General features: G+C 42.5%; 1 protein-coding gene across 2 annotated transcripts in view; it reads left to right on the top strand.

Moving 5' to 3' along the window:
- Positions 1 to 1,285: 1,285 nt before the first annotated feature.
- The window catches only part of LOC144522592 (guanine nucleotide-binding protein G(o) subunit alpha), a 122,582-nt gene continuing 108,958 nt past the window's right edge, over positions 1,286 to 14,909 (top strand). The window contains exons 1-2 of one of the 2 annotated variants that reach the window (XM_078257793.1): positions 1,286 to 2,068; positions 2,934 to 2,976. In XM_078257793.1, the coding sequence (XP_078113919.1) occupies positions 1,951 to 2,068; positions 2,934 to 2,976 (161 nt within the window). In that variant the 5' untranslated portion in view covers positions 1,286 to 1,950. The remainder of the gene's footprint in view (positions 2,069 to 2,933; positions 2,977 to 14,909) is intronic. The other variant, XM_078257792.1, reaches the window with a different exon arrangement.

Here is a 14,909-nt window from a genome sequence, read left to right on the forward strand (position 1 = left end):
AAAACACACCAGGAGGATGTGGCTACCGTACTAGTTAGCAAATGCTCGACTTCCTGCACCAGTCACTTGTTCCCTTTGGCTCACTGCCATTTCATGCAGCTCCTCCAGGCAGGGTAGCCTATACTCAGCTTGTGAGAGTGTATGCAGGAAACGGCTGGCTTGGGTTTCGTATGTGGGGGCAAATGAGAGCTCTGACACTCAACACAACAGTCTATGAGTGGCCAGGAAACCGAAAGCTCCACAGAGCTGCACAGCACGGTGCTCAAAAACAACAAATTGTCTTTCTTGCCACTAAAGGTGTGAAAAATGTTGGCAAATTACTAAACCAGGGCATCTTTCTTTACATTTAATCAAGTGTAACCCTTTGCCAAGGCCACAACGCTAACCAGAATGTTAATTGTTATTTGATCAAAATAGATATTTTCTGTTATTTGATGGAAATATATATTGGCAAAACATGGCAATGACTTTTGTACATAAGGGAATGTACAGTAGTAAAAAAAGGAAATGTAATACATATTTGAGCGACAGGAGAATTTAATTCAAATCATCTGTGAATCATGTTTAAACATGATAGAGATCTGAGATCCTATTTGGGAGGACTTCTGTAGGCTACATTTCCCGAATAAATAGGCAACCTTCTGTACGTTTGCTGGTTAACAGTTTTCTGAAGTTCCAAATGTATAGGCCCTAATTAATTCCAAATCTAAATGGATCTAAACCATGGCAGGCTGTAACACTTCACTGTGGGAAACAAACTTGCCTTTGGTGATCCCACAGATGTAAAAAAAAAAAAATGAAACAGTGCTGATGGAACCTCCAAGTTTCATTGCAAAAGTCAGTTGGGTGCCAGACATTGCCAACAACCATTAGCCAGTAATGTAGCTATTGAGAGAAAGGAGGCTTTGCATAGCCTATTTGGCTTACCTGATTAATAAAAAACAGTAATGACAATGGCTTTGATAATCAGTTAAACATACAGTGGTTAAACACACTCATAAGCAAAGCATTGTTAATATAAACCAAAGTCAAGTTCCACAACAGATTATCCAAATAATCAAGGTAGGCCTACAGCGGTGAGTTATTAGCCTAATTAAAATAGTTCTTGAACACTCGCAGTTTTGATGCAACGGCGTTTCATATTTATTTTCTATCTGGTAACGGAATGCCTAATATTGGACTATAACATAGTGCACCACCAGGCCGCGCCACTGATGTTCTCTCTCTCTCTCTCTCTCTCTCTCTCTCTCTCTCTCTCTCTCTCTCTCTACTTTTCCCCCCCCACTGCTCTGACGTCAGCAACCTGCAATTGAACGAATGAACTAACGAACGAGCGAGCCCCTACCGGAGCTACCGGGAGGCAGTAGAGTTACAGAGCGAGTCCCCGCCGCCCGCCTCGGAGGAGCCAAACGGAGGAAGGTCCACTGTGAGCCGCCGTGAGAACCAAACGATGCGAGCGCTGCTCCCCGCCGCCAAGCAACACATTGCCTAACGTTATTATCGACGAGTGGAGAAGAAGTGAACCGTTACCGTGATTTACCGACAGATACACAGAAGACAGAAGGAAGACGGACTGGCGGACGTACAGTAACAGTAACCACCGAGACCACTCGTGAGAAACACACAACCGCGGTGGCTACATCGTGCTGCGTTTGCGTTGTGGATTCAAACCAAGCGGAGCCTTGATTTAAATGCGTTAGCCGTGTCGTAGCCCCGGCTTGAATCGAGAGCGACAGAGAGGGAGCTGCCCAGAGAGCGAGAGAAAGAGGGAGCATAGTGGAGTCGAAGGCATAGCACAGAAAAAAAGGAGGAGATAACACCAAGACAGGAAAAAGAAGGATTTGCAACTAGCTTTGTTGCCACGCACAAGTTTCATTGAATCCCCATTTTATTGCCTGTATCACCGTGGATACCGGTATCGGTAACGCTATCAAGCTGTGCTCTCTAACCATGGGATGTACTCTGAGCGCGGAGGAGAGGGCGGCTCTGGATCGGAGCAAAGCCATCGAGAAAAACCTCAAGGAGGACGGTGTCACCGCGGCCAAAGATGTCAAACTGCTGCTGCTCGGTAAGAGAGTTAAATTGTACCAACGGTAGGGCCCCTTAGAGGGAAGGGGGAGGGTGGGGGTGAAAGGTGTGGTGTGAGGAGGTGGGCGTTTGGTAAAAGATGACCATCGCTGAAGAAAGCGGTGGATACAAATAACAAACATAACGTCTATTATAAGCTAACAAAACCCCCCAATGTGAACAAAAAATAATCTGGCTGATTTTGCCTTCTAAACACACCCTGTCGTCTCATTACATCACTTTGAAGCAACCGGCTATAATAGCCAAGGTTTTTAGTTTTAAAGATATGCCAGGTGGGTGCAATGTCATTTTGCAGAATCAGTCAGTATGTAGGTAAAAGGTGGGAACTATAGCCTACCATACATCAGAGGTGATAACTGCAGATGGATGCCAGAAAAAAATGGCTGTATGCAGCAATGGAGGGGCAAGCATAAGGCAGTGTTGGTTAATTGGGTTAGGGAGTGGGAGATTGATTCATTGATTATTTGTGGGGAAAGAAGCCTCCAAGTATTTAATATATTTGACTGACTAAATTGAAAGATGGAAGATGGATGGTAATACAAAAAAAAAGGATGTTGAGGAAGGAAAGGGTGCAGCCACTTTCTCCATCTTTGTATCACCATCCTGCTGCTGCTGGCTTTTATTCAATAAGGTTTTTAAGAGGCTGATTCTCTTCTCTCTTCTTTCTCACACTCTCTCTACCTCTCTTTCTCTCTCCCACCCCCTTCTCTCTCTCAAAGTCTCCATCTTGCTCTCTCACACATACATACATACATACATACACACACACACACACACACACACACACACACACACACACACACACACGCCCTGGTTACATTGTCTTATTTTCTTTTATCCCTCAGGGGCTGGAGAATCAGGGAAAAGCACCATCGTCAAACAAATGAAGTAAGTCTCTAATAAGCACGGTCTAATAACCCTATAGAGTGGATGTGTGTTCCTCTTTTTCTTTCTTTCTTTCTTTCTCTCTCTCTCTCTCACACACACACACACACACACACACACACACACACACACACACACACACACCTCTCAAAACGAGCACCTTGATTTGGTGTCAAGGTTTTTTCTTGGAAAAGCGTGATGATGGTGGCCCTGAGCGTAACCCCAACTGAGCTGTCAAACATCTGCTCACGCTCCACTCTTTCAAACCTTGTCAAACACCTGATGTTGCTCTAAGTGGGTAGAAAGATGTACCAAATTGGGTGTAGGGGAAAAAGTAATGTAGGTGCAGTTATTTACTCTACTGATATGTATGCAGGTGGTTGCATATTTTGCTCTTAAATATGTCATGCAAATAGTCACTCTTCTCTCAGTGTATACTAGGGCTGCACGATACGAGGAAAATATGTGATGACGCTGTTGAATATCACGATAACAATATTTCTTGCGATAAATAAACTGATTAAAGTGTACTCAGTTCTGCCTGTCTGCTGCTCAGTATTCTGCTAAAATACAACGTAATTACAAATACAATCATTTACAACATTTTTTTATAAAGTCATTTCCTGTTTATAGGTAGTTTCATTTAAAAGAAATATAGACACTTTATGATCCATTTCTGTGTAAAAGGGCTGCACACATCTCGCGTAAAAAAATATAAATAGACTGTCCTGTTTTGTTGCTTGTAGAGTGGATCTCCGCGGGGCATGTGCACTACTTACGCGCTGCTCTCGTGCCCGGTGTCGCCAGTTTCATTGATTATAGTGGAAGCGTAGTGTTGGGGCATCCCCTCCGCATACGTACGCGTGCAATGTAGCCGGCCCGTAATAATGTAAAAAAATCCCTTTCTGCATCCCTAATATTTCTTAACCTTAAGATAAAGAGTTACTTTTGTTATGGCACCATCAGTTGCTGCTGACTGCTGTAGCCTACAAAACCTTCATGGAAATAGCATGGAGCCTGTTGGCTGTGTCAGTGTCTGTTAACCAGGCGCTAGTCCCATATTGCCCTGATAAAATACCACCACAGTTCCCGTTTTACCCCCTGTAGGGACTCTATGACTACGTTTACATGCACACAAATATTCCACTATTATTACGAATATGACAATATTCCGAATTTGATTCAGGTCATGTAAACAGCATATTCCGAATAAGGACTTTTCCCGACTATAGCATTTACCGATTACAACGTGGGATATTCCGGTATTATTCGGGTTTTAGAAGCATTCTTTGGACAGCGAATTCGGACTATGTGTCTCAATCGTGGTTTTTAACGCCTCTTGCCTGTTTACGGCTTACGGTCAGCTCTGTGCGTTGCTATGGTTGCTGTACACAAACCAACCAGCCAACAGTTTGCAAGGCTGCAGACCCGATAAGGAGAAACACAGCTACTTTTAAACATGACTTGGATAGCAGCAGGTTTTTGGATATGCAAAAAAACGTCACAACGCTGACCTATTCAAGAAGCTGGTTGAAGGAATGAAAGAGGGATGCTGTGTTCACACGCTCCAACAAGTCCACCACCGCTGAAAAACTTTGAAAAGAAATCGTATTTTGCACGGCTACATGTTAACGGGAATGTTGGTGGAATATTCACTTTCATTAGCCACGTAAACAGCTTAGTCGGAATATCGTCTTTTTTGGAATATGGGCAAAAACTGGAATATATTGTGCATGTAAACATAGTTAGTGTTTTCCTGTGGTACTTACCAGTGAGTTTAGTGACTTAATTAAAGCTGTCTCTTTTTTTCTTTTTCTATGGTATCATTATAATTTGATATTAATAATTATAGTGTCCTTTTATAATGCTCCTATAGGGACTTATCTGTGGCGCTTAGTGCATAATCTCCTGCAAGCGTATTATACTTTAATACTGTTTTTGTGTTAACTATCCTGCAGCAATGATCCTATAATATATCTACACGATTTTCTGTAGTTCTTTTTAAAGGTCCACTGGACATAGCATAGTACCCCTCACCCCCCTGTCATTTTATCTGTAATCCAGTTGTGACATATGGTTTCTTGTCAGTTGCCTCGGCTCATTTTCCAGACAGCCGATTGCGTTTTAGCCGATAATAGGCTTTGGTTGTGAACGTAAAGTGACATATTGCATGAGGACATAATTTAGTGGATCCAGATGAGCCTGTTTCTCAGCTGTGGATGGTCATTCCAGCAGCACAGCACATTCTGCACACTGACTGACAAATGCTCCCAGTGGCTTTATTGAGTGTATATAGTATAGTATAGTATAGTAGGCCAATACCTTCGGAGCAAAGGAATTCATTGCTGTGGGAAATAACACGTTTACGTGATTTGGAGTGATGCAAATACATATCAATAGGTGACTGTGTTAGTCCATATAGGCTTTAAGGGATAGTTTGGATTTTTTATGTTTGTATGAGGTACTTATTCATAGTCAGTGTATTATTACCTAGAGTAGATGGCGGTCGGCCCAGCAACAACAGTTTGGAATAGCAGGCACAGAAGCTAAGCAATGGACTGCTGTTGACGGGGGCAGCTGCTAAACGTATTTTAGCCACAATCAATATCTGTCCAAGTGTACACTACAGTTGGAATATTTTCACAGATTCACTTTGCCGTCAAATAACCCTGGAGATGCTTGTCTACCGCTGCCTCGAACTAAAGTTGCAAAGATGAATTGATTCGTTGTCAACTATTAAATTAATCGGCGTCTATTGTCATAATCGATTAATCGGTTTGAGTAATTTTTTTTTTTTTTTATGAAAAAAAACAAGACATTTGAAGATGTCATCTTTGGCTTTGGAATAAACAATGACCAACATTTTCCTTTTACCATTTTCTGTTTTATTTTATAGACCAAACAACTAATTGATTAATCGAGAAAATAATCGACCGACAGTTGCAGCCCTGACTCGAACGGCTAGTTAGTTTGTCAGTTTTGTTAGTTCCTAACTCTTTTGAAACGCCAACGTCACACAATAACACAAACAAACGCAACAATCGAAGCAGCGGAAGACCAGCAACTCCCGCTTCCGCGAAGTCAAATGTCTGTTTTTGACGATGGAGTCTGCTGGCTTTGATGAGAGCATAAAACAGCTTCAGTTCCCTCCGTGTCAATTTAAACCGGGCTGTCGGGCCGCAAGGTAAATTGATAAAAATATTCTTAATATAGTGTACAGATGTTGAACAGATTTAGATTTTTCGGTGGCTAAAATATGTTTTGCTGCTGCCCCCGTCTAACAGCATTACATTGCATAGCTTCTGTGCCTGCTTCTCCAAACTGTTGTCGAAAAATCCGAACTGTCCTTTAAAACCTATTATGCTACTATTGCACATATTATAGATTAGATTACGTTAGATTAGGTAGACTCTATTGATCCCAAATTGGGAAATGTTATTGCTACAGCAGCTAAATATCAGAAACATAGCACACATACAGAATATACAAGAAATAATAAATAGGATAGAATACAAGAACAAATATTGAAAAAAATAAAGATTCAAAAAACACAAAGGAAATAACACGTGTATATAATAGTTAGGAATAAAAATTTACAACTGCTTAAATAATATACAGATGTAAGTAAAACCTATGTTAGTGCAAGTTGCACTTAGTGCAGTATTGTGATGCATATGAGTCTTACCATCATCTTATCGTCTTAACACTCATTGATGACGTGTTAAAAAGTCTTATTGCCTGTGGTAGGAGTGATTTCTTGAAATAGGAGGTGAATTGCTGCTTTACACTCATTGTTACAAACCAAAGACGCACAGTATGGGTGTAACAGATTACTACGATTATACAAATTTTACTGTACGGTATTTCTTGACAGAGAGTTTCCTGTTAGCTGGTTCACACCCCGCTCACGCCTTTCAGTCATTCCAGCCATGCCTCCTCCATGTTTCTGTTGTCTGTTCACAGCCTACAAGCTACTCTTGCTTATGCGTATGCTTGAGTTGATGGAACGGGCAGACAACATTGTCTGTTAGTTGTTGAAAAAGAATTGTTAAATACGCTTTGCATGCTTCTCAGGGGCCACCTTACCTCTGGATTAAAAAGCAACGTGATACAATGTTCCCCAACAAGCTGATGATGTGTAATGTCCATGAACGCTTTGCTGTGGCCACGTCCCAAGCTTTACATAAGGCAGATATTTTCAAAAGTGCCAACTGCTGTAAATGCAGCAGGGCCACCCTTCTGTCTTCCAAATGTCTTCCTTACTAGAAATAACTGCTTGATTTGTGCAACTTCAAACCAAAATGTGTACTTTACGCAATATCTTCTAGTATTTGTGTTTCTATACAAAGGACTTCTGATATTCTAGAGAGGGAAGCTGCTTTTTAAGTGGTGGACAGCGCCCTACTAGGGAAGCCTGTACGTTCCCGTTCAGAGACGCTCTGCTATTTCCGGAACCGCATCAGAGGATTGGGATGCTCTAACTGCATTTTCTTTCACAGTGCTTTGAACATCTGGGGCGGGCTCAAGTGACTGTGTGTGTGTGTGTGTGTGTGTGTGTGTGTGTGTGTGTGTGTGTGTGTGTGTGTGCTTCAGAGCGAGAGAGCGAGATGAGTGGATAAGATTTAAATTTGATGGTGTGTGTATATTGCACTGCAGAGTGTGTCGTAGCTGTGCATGTGATGTCAGCCATTGGAAATAAGAAGTGATCTACTTCACTCGGTTCCATCATACAGACTCACGACCATTCATATGCTGATGACACACGATTATATATCTCACTTTCACATGGTAAGCTCAGCCCTGACTGAGTCCTCACTGGGACAACAAAAAAACAAACCCCAAACATATTACTCCTATACTTGGATCACTTCTTGTGGCTGCCGATAAAATACAGAAATGATTTTTCAAATATTGCTCACCGTTTACAAATCATGCAATGCATCTGTGACCTGCACACTGCTAACAAACCCTCCAGAACTCTTGGAAGGTTTTCAGTTATTATATTATAATATAAGGTATAAGGGGCACCATAACTGTTGTCTTTTAAAAAGCAAGCTTGTTCTCTCAAACCTATGGCTACCTTGCCTCCATATCAAATTCAAAGAGGCATCATTAGCATGACCATATTGTATATACACACAGTATTGCTAAAGCACATAGTACAGGGACAGGGAAACATACACATTTACAAACATGTACCATATCTCTGTCTGTCTGTCTCTTTCCCTATTCTATAAGTTATTTATGGAAATGACTTTTGGATTGTGCATTTACATTTACAGTACATGTGTCTGCCAAAACTCTCCTTTTGAAACACAGATTATTGCTTTCTCAGATGATGCAATCACTCATGTGTGACTCATGATAACGCGCTGATAACATTTTGAGCAGAGCACAGGTGCATTTGTTTATGTGTGTGTGTGAGAGAGAGAGAGAGAGAGAGGGAAATTTAGGAGTGAAGGTGGATCACAGTTGTGTATGGATGAGTGAGTTATCAAGCTGTGAAGCTACTGCCCAGTCTAATGTAAAACTGCATTTGTAAGACAAGTCAATGAAAGGAATGACGAGGCGAGGAAGACAATGTGTGACTGTGCCGAAAGGAAGGGAATTTTAAGGGAAAGGATTTACTTGACAAAAATGTGAATGACTAGTCTGGCTATCACCAGAACAAGCTCAATCTTTTAAGATTGAACATTAGTCTGGGGAGTCTGCCCTGTATTAAGAGGCGTGATCAACGGGCATTGTTCACATGACTCTGGGCTAGATGTACTAACGCTTTTGCGCCCTCAGGCGTATTTGTTTCGCAACGTGCGCGTAAAAGCATGGCGAGGTATGTACAAACAGGCCGCACTGAGGTAAAAGCGCAGACTGCCTGTCGCGGGAACTGAAAATGCCAAATTGCGCTTTCCGTGTCATGCATTCATGGGTGGGTCAAGGGGAAAGTGGGAGTTTCCCATAAAGAGATGGGAGGGGAAGCGTAAAGTGCACCTAATTATGTATTCGGCGGTATGTACACTCTATTTTTTGCGGTGAAAATTGTCCGCCTCTCAAAAGCAGGTGTAAACCAGCCGCGGGCGGGTTTCCTCGCACATGCCTCCTGGTGAAATGGCAGCAGTACTCCAAGCAAGACGAAGACATAGGCCAAGGAGACGAGCTGAAGAGATCTTTGCCACAAGGATCACACTTTTTCAGTTGAGTGAACACGAAATCATTAAGCGTTACAGATTAACCAGCCAAAGATGACATCGACTCTCCGACTCAGCGTTCACATTCCATTCCAGCAGTTGTTAAACTCCTCGCTACATGACAAATATTGGCATCAGGATCATTTCAAACAGTCATAGCATCAGCAGTGGGAATATCGCAGTCTGCACTCAGCCAATACATAGCACCAGTACTTAACGCTTTGCACTTAACAGCGCACTAGTCAATACATACATTTCCCCACCACTAATGCCGAAATAACACGCATCAAGCAGGATTTCTTCGCCATCGCCCATTCAATCGCGCTTTTACATGCAGGCAATTTACGGTATAGTGGGCGGGAAAAGGCGCTGATTACCCGATGAACTGCAGGTTTGGTAAATACGACGTAAGCTGATGTATCACAGCGTGCACTTTATGCGGGTTGGCTATGGCGCTGATAACGCTACTTTTGCAAATGTACGTACATCTGGCCCTCTGCACGCAATTGGATAGCCCTTCAACCAATCAGACCGTACAGGTTTCCAGCCTGAGCTGCAGGGCAAAATCAAATCGCCGACAGATCGGGCTGGGCTTACCCGGTCTAGTGAATGACTGGATTGTTTGTGTATATATACTTACATGATCGCCTATCAGTGAGTGCAATATCTGGGCCAGCAACCCAAGGGACCTGGTCATGTGTGAACCGTACACAGAGAGGGTGTGTGTGTGTGTGTGTGTGTGTGTGTGTGTGTGTGTGTGTGTGTGTGTGTGTGTGTGTGTGTGTGTGTGACACCATCTGTTTATGGAGCCTATGTGTGCTTAAACGTGTGCAAAGGTTCTCTCGCTTCCCAGCTGGCGAACTGACCTCTCCAGCCATGCTCACTGTGAGTCAGTGAGAAAAATAATGTAATGTGGTTATACGAGGAAGCCACTGCTTGGCACAGCCACTCAAAAAGTGGGGGAAAGAGAGAGGTCCTAGTGCTGCCCCCTCCCTTTTGTTCTTTCGAAATGACGTTTGAGTTGTTTGCACTTTGCCGTTAAAGGCTGTGCTTCAGGGGCTGGTTCTGTAAGGGCAAAGTCCAGAGATGGATATTAGTTCAGGGGTTGCATACGATTTAATTGGTTACGTTTTAAAAGAAAACTTGATACACACCAAGTTCAGCTTACTTGGCTTCAAACTACTTTGTCTACAAAAACAGCTGTATAATGGCTCCAGAGAGACTGCTCTATGGTTTGAAAAATGAACCCTAATGATGTCATCGGAGTTATCTCGATTTGGGCTTGGAGATTACAAGTTTGTAATTGGAAGTATGCGTTGCAAACTGGGGCATTGTGTGGGAAAGACATTGGGCTTTGACCAAACAGGAAAAGTCGAATGATAGATACTATCAAGTTGATTATTATTATTATTTATGTTGCTATTCTGCTATCTGGTCATTTGCTGTAAATAATGGTGTGTTGTAAGCCTGTTTAGGCTGGGCATATTTTTATTTTTTTATGCATGCAGGATTTTTCCTGACTCAGAATGGGCCTTTGGGGGGGGGGGGTGACTACGCAAGACAGTAAGCATGATCGGATTGCGTACAGTAAAGGCAATGAGTCTGCAGTCATGTTTCCATCAACATGTCCATCAAGTATCGCACAAAAAAATGTTGATGGAAACCACGTTTTTACGCTCGCTTGAGGTGGTTTTTGCCTTTTTTGAAAAAGAGTTGATGCGCAAAATGGGGGATGGAAACAGCTTTGCCGAATAAGTTGTGACGTAGCGAACATGTAGGCTAACTCGCATGACTATAGTCCCGGTATCCATCGGATGGGGGGAGGATCGGGATACGGGTCCCATCCGTTGCGCCGTACACTTGTGGCACAAGGTGCGTAGTGGAGTTGCGGTGCGCTATTGCCTGTGCCCCAGCCACGTCGGGTAAATTGACCAATTGGTTCAACAGCTTGAATCGTATGGCCCTGCACACCCCGTATACACAGCGGTGAACGCTTGTCTCGCTGACACCAAATGTCTCTGCCAAAACCCTGTATTCTGCACAGGTGTAACTTGTAACAACTTGTACAATGCTACCTCTCTCTCCATTTAGCCAAAGAGCTTAGCTTCTAAACTCTGTGATTTAGCACGCCGGTTTGCAATCTACAACCATGCGTAACGTCAACTTGTGACGAAACTACGCTTTGCGTAGTCTAGTTTATTCGCCCCAAACCGGTTGATGGAAAACGCTTCTAATTCGCATTTTCTTTTTTTCTTCTTTTTCGCTTGACAATTAGATGGAAACCTGGCTTGTGTTACCTTATTTGACAGTAATCTGTATGCATGTGCCTGTTATTTCTGACAATTTGATGAACAAAATGGCCATTATGCTTGAGTAAATGAAACCCCAATCAACAAAACTGCTTAAAAAAATAATATTAATATTACAATTCCACCGTTAAAAATCACCGGGAGAGTCACAGCCTGACTCTGGACGGTAAAACTGAGCTAAGCACTCCTATTCAAGTTAATGTTCTGCTTTTTCAACTGTTGTTTGCTAAGTTGCTTTTAAACACAGTCAGAGAGGATTTGAAGTGCTGTTTTCAATTCTCATCATTTTGGTGCCGTGGATTTTCCTTTGGGGCTGGCTTAAACCTCTTTGGGGGGTGCCAAACATTCCTCTATGCAGGAAAAACATTGGCATGACAATAATGTAATTAATCATTCATTCATGCATTTTGGGAAATGAAGGATCCAGTGTTTGTTGTAGCTTTATCAATTCTAGGGGACTAAAAGTGAGGATATCCCAGCCTCTTTGCTGGAGTACCACTTTTAATCAAAACAACTGAAAGTCCTGATTTGAATTAGTCGTGTTTGCTCTGAATATGTTTCGGAAACTCCATATTGAGCCCTCTGGCTGCAGGCGCTTTGAGAAAGTGAGCACAGGGAGTCTTCCTGACTTCTCCAGACCCCCTGATAGCCATGACATCGTTTCATACCTGATTACATCTCCAGGTAATTTCCTTACCAATCATTAACAGTTTACAACCCATATACAACTATACAAACTGTGAGTACAAGACATGCTGGGATAGATGCAGTTTACAGGCGCTGAATAACATCAATAGAAATGGCCTTGATTACTTACACAACGATGTTGATTTGTAGTTCACTAACAGAGTTACCAAATAATACCGAAACAGGGGAGAGCAAATGCTCTATCATAATTTCATCATCCTTGTTTATTAGGTAGGGTTGGGTATTTTTTTTTTCGATACCGGTGCTAAAACGATACTTTTGCCGGCGCCCAAACGGTGCTTGAACCGAGAACATGAACCATGACAAAACAAAACACCACAAGCCTGTAAACATAGAGGCTTCAACGAATAAAGAAAATAAAGTACATACTGGCCATTTAAGTACAGTAGGCTACCAAAAATAGTGACCTATAACACACTGAACTAAATATGGCCCTGATACAGGCACTATCTCAACTCCTTGAACATGTCTTTTCATAACTGTTTTTAAGTCTGTGTTATCAATGTAAACCAATTCTTACCAGTGTATCTTTATTAGGAAATCAAATTAATGCAAAGAAAGTTACTTTATGAACTTGACTTTTAGATTTATTTTAATTTCAAATCAAAAGATGTGCAACGAGACTGAGGTAACACAATCAATGTCTTCAGAAATATAGCTTGCCTTAAGCTTGCTATTTAAAAAATAAGTGCATGCATAAGATGTATGTACACACATTATAAAGTGTATAAATAAAACAAAATACTCCATAGCTTCATTATCTTTGAGTACAGTTCAAACTAACTTGCCATATTGAGAAATATGCACAAGTGCATGTGCAAAATGTACAGCACATTTCAATAAAGTGCATATGAAACAGAAATAATCCATATCTCCATTAACTATGTTCAGTTCAGACTGGTCAGAACATGCCAACCGTGGTCTACAAGTCTACAAGACCCGAGTCTTGTACGATGTTGACTGGTCTGCAGTTAGTTGCCACCGATTTCGCAAGCGCGTCAGTTAATTTATTTCGGTGTGATTTCATCCACAGGTCTGTGGCGACTTGCACTCTCCAAAATAGTGCTTTGCCTGATTCCGCTAGCATCAACCTGATTAGCTGTGCTAGCTGCATGCTTAGCTCGTAGATGGTAGCTTAAACTTGAAGTGCTTCGGTGATATTTTAGTTCCATTTCACACAAGGTGCATATTGCTTTTGACTCGTCGACGGAGCCGTCTGGGAATTAAAGTAAAACGCGCCATTTAGAACTGTGTTGTTCTTCTCGTGGCTGCAGCAGGATGTAGGGAGTGTCTGTGGCAGCTTGACAACAAGTAAAGGTGCCCCAAAGGGTCAGAATAGTAGCAGCCAAGGTTCTCGAGCGTAGCGATTCTTCGTAGCAACGATTATTTGGTAATGGCACCAAGAGGCGGTGTAAAAAAAAAAAAAAGAATCTTTAATGTCATCGCGATTAACGTGATTAATGCTGACAGCCCTAATCATGAGACATTTCTAAAAAAAAGAAGAATGCACATCACATGTCAGTCAGTCAGTCTGACATTCATTTCATTTGTAAAGAAGAGCATAACATGGATTTTCTGTTCATTTTCTGTTTTGCTAGAAACCCATATGATGTAGTCGCCGTCGGCGGTACCGTCTAAACGGAACATATTTAGGTCAATCATTGGTAAAAAAATAATAAATAAAAACGATTTTAAAACCCCTCCCACCCCTATAGTTTATAGATGAATAGAAGCGCTCCTCATTTGTTCCTCAACAACCTGATCTCACAGAATTCCGTGAAATGAACGCGGCCCCTTAACTCAAAATCTATGGCAGGTTCACGGAATCGCAAAATATTCCGTGATGGGCCCACGGAAGAATTCCGTGAAATGAACACGGCCCCTTAAGTTAAGGAAAAGGTCATGGCTGGGCTTACGGTTCCGTGACACGCGGGAAGAACGGGACGGAAAACAAGAAAGTGACTTTAGGAAACTTGACATGCGGGACACGCTCCCCGGTCTCCCGGGTGAAAGTCCTGTGTTTGACCCATCCACCACCCCAACCAACCTCCTTACGAGGAATGTCGACCCTTGCATAGTACTCGCTACCGTAGTCGCTCTTAATGCTACGGCATCTTCTCATTGATTTTACATTGGCGTTGTTTTCCGTGGTGGCCACACGGATTTTTCCCACATTCCGTGCCACCACCACGTAATGCGCTGTTGACAATTCGTGATCATTTCACAGAATTCTGTGCGACCAGGCTGTCCTCCACTCTAACTCGCATAACAAGGCTCAACACCTTGCCAAAGGTATCTGCGCTCAGTATTATTTAAAATAACTAAAGAAAAATGTGTCCAATCCTCTGCCATTTGGATTTGAGCAAAGAAACATCAAACCCATTCAGTCAGTACGCCGCTGTGTGTATAACACACAGAGCTTCACACCCTGTCTTTCTCCTTTTCTTCGTCTTTGGCTCGCTCTTGCAATGCATGTGTGTGTGTGTTTTTGTGCCACGCTGACGTGATCGGAGGCGACCAGCCGAAGGGAGAACAAACGCTGTCCGTCCCTCACGGCTGCACCGCTTCCCACAGGCTGTTCCAACCGAGTGTGTGTGTGTGTGTGTGTGTGTGTGTGTGTGTGTGGTTTCTCTACAACAGGAGATAATTAGGTCTAAGCCTCAGAAGAGAATAAAAGGGGGAAGGGGAGGAAGATGGAGGGGAAAAAAAGGTGGTGGTATTTTTTGCAGACCCG

This window comes from Sander vitreus, chromosome 8 (assembly GCF_031162955.1).
Source record: "Sander vitreus isolate 19-12246 chromosome 8, sanVit1, whole genome shotgun sequence".
Classification (NCBI taxonomy): Eukaryota; Metazoa; Chordata; class Actinopteri; order Perciformes; family Percidae; genus Sander; species Sander vitreus.